Consider the following 13,180-nt stretch of genomic DNA (forward strand, 5'->3'; position numbering starts at 1 on the left):
GGGGGGAACCCTTATCTCTGGCTTCTTTTCTACTCGTGGGACTTTAACGGCAAAATGTACCATACTTCATTTAGTGTTGCTCCAATAAAAGGATATGGGAAAAAAGACCATATTCAGTTAATTCGCAAGGCTACTTAAAAAAAAAAAAATTGCCATCACAGAGGCTACTGAAAAGTAAAGGGTCATCACCTACAAAACCATGCCTTAAGGAGATCCATACCCATGAAACTCCCTTTCCGAGTGTTAAAGAAGCAAGGCCCCCACTTCATACATAGAAATTAGAGTTTATTGCCCAGTTCTTTCAGTTTCAGTCATAAATTATAGGACCTTGGTTTATATATATATATATATATAGAGAGAGAGAGAGAGTCATTTGCAGCAGTGCAAGCAGACCAATCAACAAAAACTAAAGACGAAAATGCATGCATGAAAAGGATGTGGCCATGGCTAGTGACAAACCAAATACAGCATAAGATTTTACATTGAAATCTGCAAGTTTAATATTAAAGGAAAGCTTATTATTAGACAGTGAAACAAAGGAAATCGATGCCAGAGACTTGCATTTCTTAGTTCCCCAACAGTCCACCTGCAGAGTAATGTACTTGTAAGGAATTTGCAGAAATTATTATAGATAAATTTCAGAAGAAAGCTGAGAATAATGTTATAATCATTGCTTCTTATTCAGTTGTCAGTAATCCATAGAACTCAAACATAAGATAGTAATTTGCAGAGCAGACAGAGCACATTTATGAAATATGTTCCTTTTATCAATACAAAGCTCCACAAGACTAACATTCTATGGTTGCACTAAATTATTATTTAATTTTTAACAGTAGTGTGTGCATATAAGAGTAATTTCTAAGCATAAGTTTAACATCATACCGAACAACCAGATTACATATCCTAATCTCAGCTAATTTTTCTCTCAATATCTGCACATTCACCAAGTACATACAAGAAATTATGCTGTTCTTGCTTCCATTGAGGTTATTTTCAATAACAACGTAACAAGCTATTCAAACATCAGACAGCAAGTACTACTAGTTTTGGTGGGAATGGGGCATTTGGCGAGGAAGAGAGAACTGTAAATGATGAGCACCCAGAGGATAGAGGATATGAGTACAGATTGTATTGTTGAGGTTGTTACTTTTACCAGACATGAAACAAAGGAGATGATGAATACCATGAGTGATCACTCCATTTGTGACTCTCTTGGTGATGTGTTTGATGGAAGCCATAGGCAGTGGTGTTTATGCATGCAGCCGGTCTTTCAATTAATGTCGTGAAGTAAGGGCATAGGAGCAGGTAATAGAATTTGGGTCCATACACATTTTCCAACTTACGTTGACCAAACTATTAGAAGAAAGTATCTTCTTCCGAACGACCTCTGGTAACAGGTTTCTGTCAGTGAATCAAGTTCAGTATCTTGGCACAGCAGATGTTCCTTCTTCCACAAAATCATGAGAGCAGTCAGCTGAAAAATTTTACTTCCTAGGTATCCCTTTTTATTCAACATCATTCACCGCAAAAGGAACTTCTGAAGGCTGATAGTCACATGAAAGCAGCTGATACGAATTCAAAATCTGTTTCTCAAGGTTTTTATGACCACAATGTGGTTTGAGACTTAGTTTGTGGCTTATGGATCTAAGATATTTAAACAGGTATTATTCTACGTGTAAGGGCAGTTGTTAAGGTGAATTTCAAGAGTTAGTTGATTGCCAAACCTAGCAATTATGAGGCATTGGGCAAGATAAGGTTGCCAAATATTTTGCACGTACACACACACTAGAGCAAGGGACTTTAAGTGAGGAATGTGAAACAGTTCAATTAACTCATGTCAATCAATTTGATTCAAGCCTAACTTTTGTTGAACAGCTATCTGAGTTTTCCAGGTTCAGGACAGTTAGAGCTACGTCTGCAGTCATGTCAGCTAGTTCATCTACTATAAATGCATATGCAAGCCCCAGGCTTGAGAAACTATCCAATGATGTGTCTCGTTTGCCTTCATACCAAGACTTTGACACCTCTCAGAGCTTATCACAGGCCATGTATTGGAAGAGTATCTATCAATTCCTAGATGAAGTCTCTTTGGATGTTCTTGATGACATACTCCAAGTTGAGAGAAATATACAGATGTGATTTTCTTTAATATCAGGGTAACAATCTTCTGGAAACATATTGTCCGAGCAGGAATAATTTGTATAGGTGTAATCTGAGGGAGTGAATGCCTAGAGAAAATACCAGAGTTGGTTGTTGGATTTCCTGAAGGTTTCACACAAGGGAGGGAGTTTGTACAAGATGCCAACAGTAAGTCCGCAGAAAGATTTATTCTCACTGCTAAGGCAAAGCTAGTGAAGGCTTATGAAAATTACTGACTACGAAGAAGCCAAGCCTAGGATCTGTTCAGTTACTCATCCAGCTCATCCTTCAAACTAACAGTGAAATCCAATGTAAATTCTTCCTCTCCTCACAAGGCTTATCATTTGCAACACATTAATGTCAGTAGAAATAAGGGGATAAAAAGGACGTTGAAATGAACCAGTCACACAAAGAATGAGGCGGAGATGGATAAAGGGGTCTGAGTGAATATATGGGAAATTTGAGGATCAAAGAGGGCAAGGAAGATTTAGCTTTAGCTGGAGAGTTTCTAACCTCTCAAGAGCTAGACATGTTTGTTTCTTACCTCTTATATTGTTGTTGGCCCATAGTTATTACTTGTTTCTAGTTGCGTAAAGGAATGTACGTGCTACTTAAGTGTAGGAAAGAATTCTTCTATTTTGATTCTGTTATTCAGCAATACCTAGAAGTTTTCATCAGTATTTTGTGAAGTTTCATAATTCTACATGATCATATTTATATGACAAGTTGAAAGCTGCCTATGCATCTGCAACTAATGTTAACAATATGATATCAATTTGGTAGTAGAAAAATCAATCTTCCATCGTTAATCTATATATATATATTCCGTAGTTTGAGCTTTAATTCAAAACCCACAGGAAATAATCGACCCAGATCTTAAGATTCTACAACATCACACGGAAATTTTAAGCAAAACTAAATTACTCTTTTTTAATCTTGTTCAAGAAAAAGAACGCGAAAACAGAAAACATTGGGATGAAATTCGAGAATGAATCCACCTTTCAAGTGGAGCATTACATGCGACCCATGATCAGTGAGAAGCATGAGACGAAGACGAAGAGTGAGAGTGGTGAGAAGGAGCGTTGATCCTATTGTAGATTTGTTCACCAACGAGGTAGACACCGAATGCCACGAGGGCGATACCAAGCCCAGGGGTGGCATGTCGCAGCTGATTCGAAAGCATAGGATGCTTCCTCCACTCGTCCCTCCTCCTGAAAAACTCTCCGGTGTGTCCCCTCGCCATTTTCCGAAATTCCTCTTCCCTGCTGCGTTCTCTCCGCACTTATTCGGCGACTTCACTCTTCAGCCGTGGGTTGCTCGCGGTGATGCTACTTGGGCTTTTTTGTCTAAGTAAACCAGTGATGCATGTGGGCTTGGCCCAATTTGGATAATACAGAAAATTAATTTCTTAATCCTCAACAAGTTCACATAATTTTTAACTAGTCCTTGTACTTCTTTTAACAAAGTACTTAAAATTTTCTCGATTATTGACATTCATCTCTATATTCATAATTTGTTAACTAGAATTAATTTTAATTCTGACAAAGTGAAATGTTGGTTTCTCATAATATAAGACATTTAGCCGTTTTAAAACGTTAACCATGGCATAAAAAAATTAAACTACACAATCCAACACTCTATCGGAGTTAAAAAGAGCAATTAGACAATAAAATTTAATCCAATTGATGAAAAATCAGCTCATAACTCAATGTCATGAGTTTGAATTTCATTGCCAATACGAAGGACTTTATTCTATAAGTACTCTGTAAGCTTTTTTGTATTTTTTGCACTATGTTTTGCAACTATTTTGTAAGAGAATTCACATGTTAGTTGTCGCAAACATGTCCTTTTGTTACAGGGAATGACACAAAGACCACTATGTTTCTATGTCATTCACTGCAGCAATTAACCTCAACAAAAAAAAAACCTACCTCTGGTCCTTAATATAAAACCTCGTTTGATTTTTATCTTGGTTCTAAATATAAGACTTCAATCCACTTTGTCTCTAATATTTATCTATTTTTTTTCAAGATAATCCTTCTAATAATAGTAGTTATAACCCATATACTTGATTAGTAAGGATATTTTAAGAAAAACAACACCTATTTATTACAAATAACTAACTTAACTCATTTTCTTAATCTATTCAAATTAGTCAACTAGCTCTTATATTTAAGATTGAAGGTAGTATTAACCTTTAATTCCACATAACTTAAGGCTACACTAATCCTCAAAATCAAAAACTAGGATAGTACATTAAGCGACATATAAGTTGCTACAAAATACTATATTTGATCTTTAATATAAAAATTAGTTGACTAATTTGAGTGGATTAAGAAAACTAGTTAAGTTAGTTATTTGTAATAAATAGATCTTGTCTTTCCTTAAATATCCTTGTTTTTCAAGTGTCTTGACCAGAACTACTATTATTACAAGAATTACTTTGTGAAAAAAGGATAAATATGAGAGATAAAATAGATTTGAAATGTTATATTTAGCATCAAAATAAAAGTGAAACAAATTTTTATATTAAGAACAAAAGTAGTATAAAATAAAGAGGTTTTGTAAAAATAAAATAGTGAAAAATTCATGTACAATCAACATAAAAATTTTAAAAAAATTATTATCCTCACAACTGTCTCCTTGCATCTATATTATATGTAGTTTGTAATCCAACTAATTTTGTGCAAAATAAATCTATGCGTGTGTTGGGAGACAATAATGTCATCACCAACGTAATTGCCTTGACAAATTGGAAAATTATTTAAGGAGAATTATCAAGAGGCGTCAAAGGAGAAATTTAATTATCAAAAAGTCATGATGATAAGTGACCGGTCTGAATTTATTGTAATTCTCCATTCTTGAATTTGTCAAAACTTACTATTTACTTTTCAATAGCTTTAATATAATTAAATTTTTTCTATTAAAACCTGATTGTAATTCCTCCATTTATTTATGAAGGAAGTACGAACCGGGGAATATGCTTTGCACTGTAGCCCGCCACAACATGTGGCTCTCGAGGAATATGAAGGTTTTCGACGGGGGCTATGGAATCTCCCGAGGCTTTCAAAGTGTTGTATCGCTTGTAGTTTTGTTTTCTTTCTTCATATTAAAAAAATTACAAAAACCCAATTAAAAAAATTAAAAACTTGATTAAAAATAAAATGAAATTATAAGAACTAGCATATTAACTAATTTTTTCATATACATATTAACTAAAAAAATAGAATTATATATAAGGTTATGCAAATTAATTTAGAAGTTTTTATTTAGAAGTGTTGGACATTCAAAAGTTTTAAATTTATATTTGTCCTGAAAATTTAAAATCACAACATATTTTCCTCTATTATAAAAAAAAACTAGCAGTAACAATTAAAATAGTGACGTTTACTATTAACTTTTTTAATACTAAAAGCAATATTGTTACTATTTTAAATTTTTTGAACAAATTTGCATCAAAAAAAATTTTAGGTATTTAGTGCTCTTGAGTGAATATTTTTATGACGAATTTTGGGTGTTAACCCTAGATATATAATTTTGATGTCTGTAATATGTGAATAATTGATATTCAAATTTTTTTAATCATGGATAAAGAATATAATCCGTTCAAAGAGGGGGTTAATCTTGCAAGGCGTTATCTATTTTATGAAGAAAGAAAAATGTGAAAATATAGGCCTTTCATAGTTTAAAAGGCATATTTTACCTTTAATAAAATATTTTGGTGAAAATTTCATATTTGTAATAAGAGTAAATTTGCACAATAAAGATATGTTTGGAAATGATCTCAACCCATAATACACATACATACATATACATATATATATATATATATATATCAATTCTTACTGAAATTAATCAATTGTAGAGGAATTGAAATTCAAGTTGATCATTCAATTAGTCAATTACGTCTGCTAGTAGGAAAAGGAAAAAAAAATGAAAACATTGACCAGAAGACGTTTTAGCGTTTTACTTTGAATAATGAGTTTAAAAATGACTAGAAAATGCATGATGAGAGAAGAATGGTTATTATATGATATTATACCAAACAAATTTTCCCCAATATTATAAAAATAATTAGTAGTAGTATTGACCAGATAAAAATAAGTTTCACTGTTTATAAATTTATATACAATTCTGTCATTATACATTTTATCCTATACTAAATTAATATTTAATATTTTGGTCGCAGATATTTAATATTGATGCAATTAGTTTGGCAAAAAAAATAATTTAATATTATGTTGAAACACAAGAAACTGAAATATTTTCTGTAATACATGTAAGAATATTTTTTGTAAAACAGTATGTTGTGTAGTATAATCTAACAAATCAAATGAAAAGGATGGGCACAAAAAAAAAAAATCAAATGGAAAGATATCCTTCCGCAGTTCCGTGCATAAGAATAGTTCGTTCTTATTTGTAATAAACACTGTTTAAAACTTTTAATATTTTTTTTATTTCTGTTTCATTAACTATTGATTAGTCTTAGAAATTGTTTGTACTTACTCCATTAATCTACCTGCTCACTCTTTTTCTGTAGATAAGAGTATTTTAAAAAAAAAAAGTGACATTTTGACATGTTTATCATGTTTTTCACCAATTTTAACTATTTTTTAGTATAATTAAGTTATTCATATTTTTATAAAAATTAGTAGAGGATTTATTTTACAGTATATATTATTAACGCTATTTTCTTTCTCATTGAATCGATGAGAAGGGAATGCCAACCTGAAGAGAAGTGTTTAGAGGGTGTGTGTTAAATTTTTTTTTATTTCCTTTGTAAAAATACAATAATATAAACTTGTAATGCAATCATTGTTATATCTCAGGAGCACATGGCATTTTGTATTAATTTTTGGTAGAGCTAATATCTTATAATATTTTTTAGTAGTACTCAGAATTCTAAACTAATTTTTTATTCATAAAACACTCTAAAATATTTTTTTCAATAACACTTAGTAGTATCTTAAATTAATTTATAATGTATTTACTATCTTAAAGTATTTTTTTCAATAGCAATCAGGATGCCCTAAAAATTAATTTATAATTTGAGTGTCATTGAAAAAATAATTTTAGATCATTCTATTGGGAAAATTGTAAATAAAGACCCTAATATGTAAAATTATAATTTGGGACCCGAAACGTGGAAAATAGTAAATGAGAACTAGGTCTCACTTTTACAAATATGAAATGTGAGTGAGATGTCTGAAATATCCCTCAGTTAAATTGTGATTTGGTCTACTGAAATTATCATTTTTCACAGTCAATTTGTCATTTAGCATACTATCAGCCAAGTTGTGACTTGGTCTACTGAAATTGTCATTCATTAAAGTAAACTTATCATTTTTCATAGTCAACTTATCATTTGGCTGGGGCCATTTTAGATATTTTATCACGATTTCATATTTGTAAAAGTAAAATCGGATCCTTATTTGTTATTTTCCAAATTTAAGATCTCAAATCATAATTTTACATATTATGGGTCTTTATTTGCATTTTTCTCTATTCTATTATTTTTATAAAAATCAATAGCCACAATAGGAAAAGGCTAACGCCCCAAAACGATGTCGTTTGGGGAAAGCAGATTCCTATACGCTACCTGCCATCTTTGAATCCTAGACTGCTCAAAGTTGAAAGAGTTGGGACACTCGGAAAACGTAGCAATGAATCTCTTTCATTTTACAATCCCCAAACAAAAGAAGAAGACAATGACCTCACATCACAAGGTCAAAGTGAAGTCTTTTCTATAACATCAATCAATATTGTTTGCAAAACAGTATGTTACATGTAATCTAACAAATCAAATGAAAAGATATACCTTCACGGTTCTATGTATAAGAATAGTCTGTTCTTGTTTATAACAGACACTGTTTTAAACTTTTTAATATTTTTATTTTTGTTTTCATTAATTATTGGTTAATCTTAGAAATGGCCTGTTCTTACTCCATTAATCTACTTACTCACTCTTTCTCTGTAAGCAAGAGTATTTTCTTTTTTTAAAAAAATTGTGACATTTTTACACGTTTATTGTGTTTTTTCACCAATTTTAACTAATTTTTTACAATGTAATTAAATGATTTGTATTTTATAAAAAGCAGTAGAGAATTTATTTTACAGTATATGCTATTAAGTCTGCTTTCTGCTCATTCAAATATTGAATGGATGAGAAGGGAATGCTCATCTCCAAATAGTAGCGTTTGGAGGATGTGCATTAATTAATTAATTAATTAATCTTTTTGTGAAAATACAATAATTAATTAATTTTTAGTACACTACTCTCTCTGTTCTTTATTATAAGAGACATTTGATGCTTATGGCTTGTTCCCATATATAAGAGACACTTAAAAGTTATCTCTATTTTTTTGTATTGATTTCCTATTTTACCTCTATTTATTTTGTCTCCAACTCATACTCTCTCTCCCTCTCACTTTTCTTTCTTTTAATAATTTAATTGTTCTCTCCCATACTCTCTCTCCTTATTAATGGGGGCATTGTTGGAAAAAACATTATACTTTTTACACATTAATTGTCCTCAACTAATTTTAACTGTTTTTTTTATCAACGTAATCTGGTTATTTGTATCTTATAATAAGGAACGGAGAAAGTAGTATTTTAAAATATTTTTTAATAATATTTAGTACTATTCTAAACTAAGTTTTGGTGCACTCAATATTTGGAAATATATTTACACTAACACTTAACAATATCCTAAATTAGTTTTTAATACATCTATCATCATCTTGAAGTATTTTTTTTAATAGAAATCAATATGCAAGAAATTAATTTATAATATTACAAAAAAAAAAAGCCACGCCTCAAAACGATGTCCTTTGGGGAATGCAGACTCGTATACGTTGCATCTTTGAATCTCGGACTCCTCAAAACCAAAGAGTTGGGACATGCGAAAAACGCAGCAATGAATCGTTTTCATTTTATAATGGCAAAGAAAACAACTCACATCACACGTCAACGGGACGAACCGGAATTTTCTGCATATTTATTTATTTGCACTTATTATGATTTAGTATTGTCTTACCTAATCTTATATTGTCACGCTCATCCGTGCGAGTGCGACTCATTCCTACTTCTATCTCCCTCGTTCACCGCCTGCTTCCTCTCTGTCCGTTCATGGTGATCCCACAAGATATTTTTTTGGCCTATGGTGGGTGAGAGAATGGTCGTGATTCAAGCCTCGTGTTCTTTTATTTTATGTTCATTAACATCAAAATCAATGTTTTCAGCTCAAAAAAAAACATCAAAATCAATGTTAGTCCAAGTTGTTATTGGATTATAAAGAGCAATATATTAAATGAAAAGGTACTTTAGAGACCAAAACCAAAATGACAGTAAATTTTAAGTACCAAAATTTGTATTAACCCTTTTAAAGGTATTACCTCATGTACTGACTATAAGAGCTATTTAATTAATTTGGATAAGATAAGAAAGTCAGTTAAATTAGTTATTTGTAACAAATATGAAAGTTTTTTTTTAATCATGATTACTCGTGTTGGATGGAAAATCCCTTCATACGTACAATCGATATGCATAATTTATAAAATGAATTATAAATTCAGGAGGCAAAGTAAAAATAAAAGTAGATCAGAGTTTCATATTTATGATTAAATCTAATTTCTATTTAATCATAATATTAAGGACCAAAGATAGTATATTTAGTTCTAATAAAATAAAATATGGTCCGTGAAGTTTAATATTGGTAATAAAAGTAAATTTGCACAACAAAAATATGTTTGGAAACTATTTTAACCCATAAAAGTTAAGATTAATATTCATCTAATATCTTAAAATATTTTTCTAATATATGTTTACATAGTCTTAAAGTATTTTGTAGTAAAATTTCACTCCTAACATACTAAAAATTAATCAATTTCATCCAAAACTAATAGCCCCATTGAATTGATGACGAGGACTGAAGTCTCACCCATGAATGCTTAATTGCCAGATTTACATGGCAAAACATGATGCAAAATTTTCGTTAAAGATGAAGCCTTTTCTGATGTGAATGGAAGAGCTCCAAGGGTGGGTGGATGTTTTTAAGGTTCTGTGGAACGCATGTGCAAAGTCTGCGGCGATAGCGAAGGATGAAGGCAACTAGGCAACTGTGAACCCAGCCACAAAAACGGACGGTGTGGATGTGAGCGAGTAGAGTCCATTGTCGGGCAACAATCGTTCTGTACCATCATGATTTGAAGTTTTATCAATAATTTGTACCTCCATAAAGCTTCCCCGTTAAATTGGGTGATTTCCAGAATAATTGGCGATTGCATTAAACGTATGCTCCCAAAACCAATAGTAGAGCTCATGTACTACCTCTTATCCTTAGTATTCTCTGATATCCTTATTATGAGTTTTAAATAATCAATTCATTAATAATGAATAATTAGTCAAAACTAGTTAAAAGCAATAAGTAAATAAGAAATATAGTTTTATTTTCAAACATGCTTTTATAATAAATACAGAAAAGGATGAAAGAGATTGTATTAGAAAATATGATATAAGAGTATGCCACAACGGAGAGATAATGAATAATTAAGGACAAAATTAGAAAAAATATATTAAATGTTAAGACAAACCTTAAATTGAAACTTATAAAATGGAATACATTTCTCTTTAAATTTGAAGCTTATAAATAGGATCAGACTTTCGAAGTTGAATTTAGTTGTAAATATAAAAATTTAGTCCCCATTGTCTAACATTTTTTCCCTCAAAATATCCATACTATTGTAAGTAATTCTCACTAAAGAATAATTCAAACAATCCAATACATATGATTGAAAAACATATTTTAAGGAGATTAATATATATTTTAAGTAAGAGAATGGTGGTGATTCAAGCCTCGTTTTTTAATTTTATGTTTATTAACATCAAAATCAATCTTACTAATAACTTATAAAGAAAGAAAAACGTGAAAAGTATATGCCTTCCACCCATAGTTTCAAAGATATTACCCCTTGTATTTGCTATCAGAGCCACTTAACTAATTTGGATAGGTTAAGAAAATCAGTTAAGCTAGTTATTTGTAACAAATATAAAAATATCTTTTTAATTATGATTACCTTTGTTTTGGATGAAAAATCCCTCAAGGACGTGTAATCAGAATGAATTGTAAATTTAAGAGACAAAGTACAAGTAAAAATGGATTGATGTTTTATATTTATGATTAAATGTAATATATATCTGACATTTATATTAAGGATCAAGGTAATATATTTACTTCCAATAAAGTAAACTATGGTGGGTGAAATTTAATATTGGTGATAAAAGTAGATTTGCACAACAAAAATACGTTTAGAAACTATTTTAACCAATAAAAATTAAGGTTAATATTCATCTAATACCTTGAAATCTTTTTTTTCCATATACGTTTATATAGTCTTAAAGTATTTTGTAGGAGAATTTCACTCCTAATGTACTTCCTTCGATCTTAAATATAAGAGTTAATTAACTAATTTGAAAAAATTAAAAAAATAAGTTAAGTTAGTTATTTGTCATAAATATGTGTTGTCCTTCCTAAAATATCCTTACTAATTAAGTATAGTGGTTAGAACTATTATCATTAGAAGGATTACCTTGAAAAAAATGCATAAATATGAGAGACAAAGTGGATTGGGATATTATATTTAAGATCAAAATAAAAGTCAAACGAGGTCTTGTATTAAAAACAGGAGATAATATTAAAAATTAATCAATTTCATTCAAAAGTAATAATCCCATTAGTTTGACTGTTGAGTTGATGACTAGGACTGAAATTTGACCCATGAATGCTTATTTGCCAGATTTATATGGCAAAACATGATGCAATAATTTTGCTTTTAAATTTTTTGTTAAAAAGAAGAAGCTTTTTGTGATGTGAATTGAAGAGCTCTTAACCTGGGTGGTTGTTTTTAAGATTCTGTGAAACGCATTCGCAAAGTCTGCGGCGATAGCGAAGGATGAAGGCGGGCAGGCAACTGTGAACTCAGCGACAAAAACGGACGGCGTGCATGTGAGTCTGTAGAGTCCATTGTCGGGTAACAATCGTTCTGTACCATCATGATTTGAAGTTTCATTATTAATAATAATTCGTACCACCAGAAAGCATCCACGTTAAATTGGGTGATTTTCAGCCTAATTATGTACGTCATTAGACGATAGACACGTGCTCCTGCACGCTGGACATGTGCGCCCACAACCAAGGAGATCGCTCATATTCTACTGCAACGATTATGATTATTTAGGAGTGAAATTTTATTTTTAAATATAAAAACTTAATTTATTTTATTTTTTATTTTTTTCTTAAAATGTTTCTATTATTATAAGGGGTTCTTATTAAGAAATTAGTCTAATTATTTAAAAAGATATTTTAAAAAAATCAACATACGTTTGTGACAAATAATTAAATTAGTTATTTATTTTTTATATTAAGGACATGAGATAGTATTTATCTTAAAATTATTTCTAAAAGTTAATCTAAATACTCTTAAGATGATGATAAAAAAATTGGGTGTTAGGTACTTCATGAACAAAAAACTACCACACAAAGTAAACAAGTGCTTTCAAACCTAACCCAAATATCCTTAAAATTCAAAAAAAAGAATTGGATGTTAGTTACCTCTTGAACGACTCTCACAAGTAAACAAATGCTCATGTATTGGGTGTGAGGAATTTGGAGGAAAAAGGAGGAAAGGCGAGGGATTTTGAACCCTTTTTTTTGTTTGGCATGATAAAAATAGTAAATTTTTTTTTTATTTCCCCTCTCAATCCTTTCTTCTAAAATTGGAAGGATTTAGAAGAAAATAACAATATTTTGGTTTATTTTGACTTTTCTACTCATAAAATTTTTTAATATTTTCATTTCAAAAAAAAAAAAAAGCAAAAAAGCAAACCTGCTTAACTTTTTCCAAATCATAATCCTCGGTGAAACAAAGTCAAAATAACTCCCCCACGGGCATCAGTTTTTAATGGATTCATTTTTTGCCCAGTTTTTAATGGATTAATTCCCATTTACTTGCATCGATTTTGATGTTAATTTTCTTGAAAGGAT

General features: G+C 30.6%; 1 protein-coding gene across 1 annotated transcript; it reads right to left on the reverse strand.

The window, feature by feature from the left end:
- Positions 1 to 372: 372 nt before the first annotated feature.
- Positions 373 to 3,433, reverse strand: LOC114759940 (NADH dehydrogenase [ubiquinone] 1 beta subcomplex subunit 3-B-like). Its single transcript, XM_028949181.1, has 2 exons — positions 3,138 to 3,433; positions 373 to 586 (listed from the first exon to the last, which is right to left on the reverse strand). The coding sequence occupies exon 1, from the start codon at positions 3,380 to 3,382 to the stop codon at positions 3,170 to 3,172; it is 213 nt and encodes a 70-aa protein (XP_028805014.1). The 5' UTR covers positions 3,383 to 3,433; the 3' UTR covers positions 373 to 586; positions 3,138 to 3,169.
- Positions 3,434 to 13,180: the final 9,747 nt, after the last annotated feature.

The sequence above is a fragment of the Neltuma alba genome, unplaced genomic scaffold (genome assembly GCF_004799145.2).
Source record: "Neltuma alba isolate B1F8T4 unplaced genomic scaffold, ASM479914v2 tig00010921_pilon, whole genome shotgun sequence".
NCBI lineage: Eukaryota > Viridiplantae > Streptophyta > Magnoliopsida > Fabales > Fabaceae > Neltuma > Neltuma alba.

Excerpts from the sequence above, each read along its gene's own strand:
- LOC114759940 (XM_028949181.1), bottom strand. The coding sequence starts at position 3,382 with ATGGCGAGGGGACACACCGGAGAGTTTTTCAGGAGGAGGGACGAGTGG.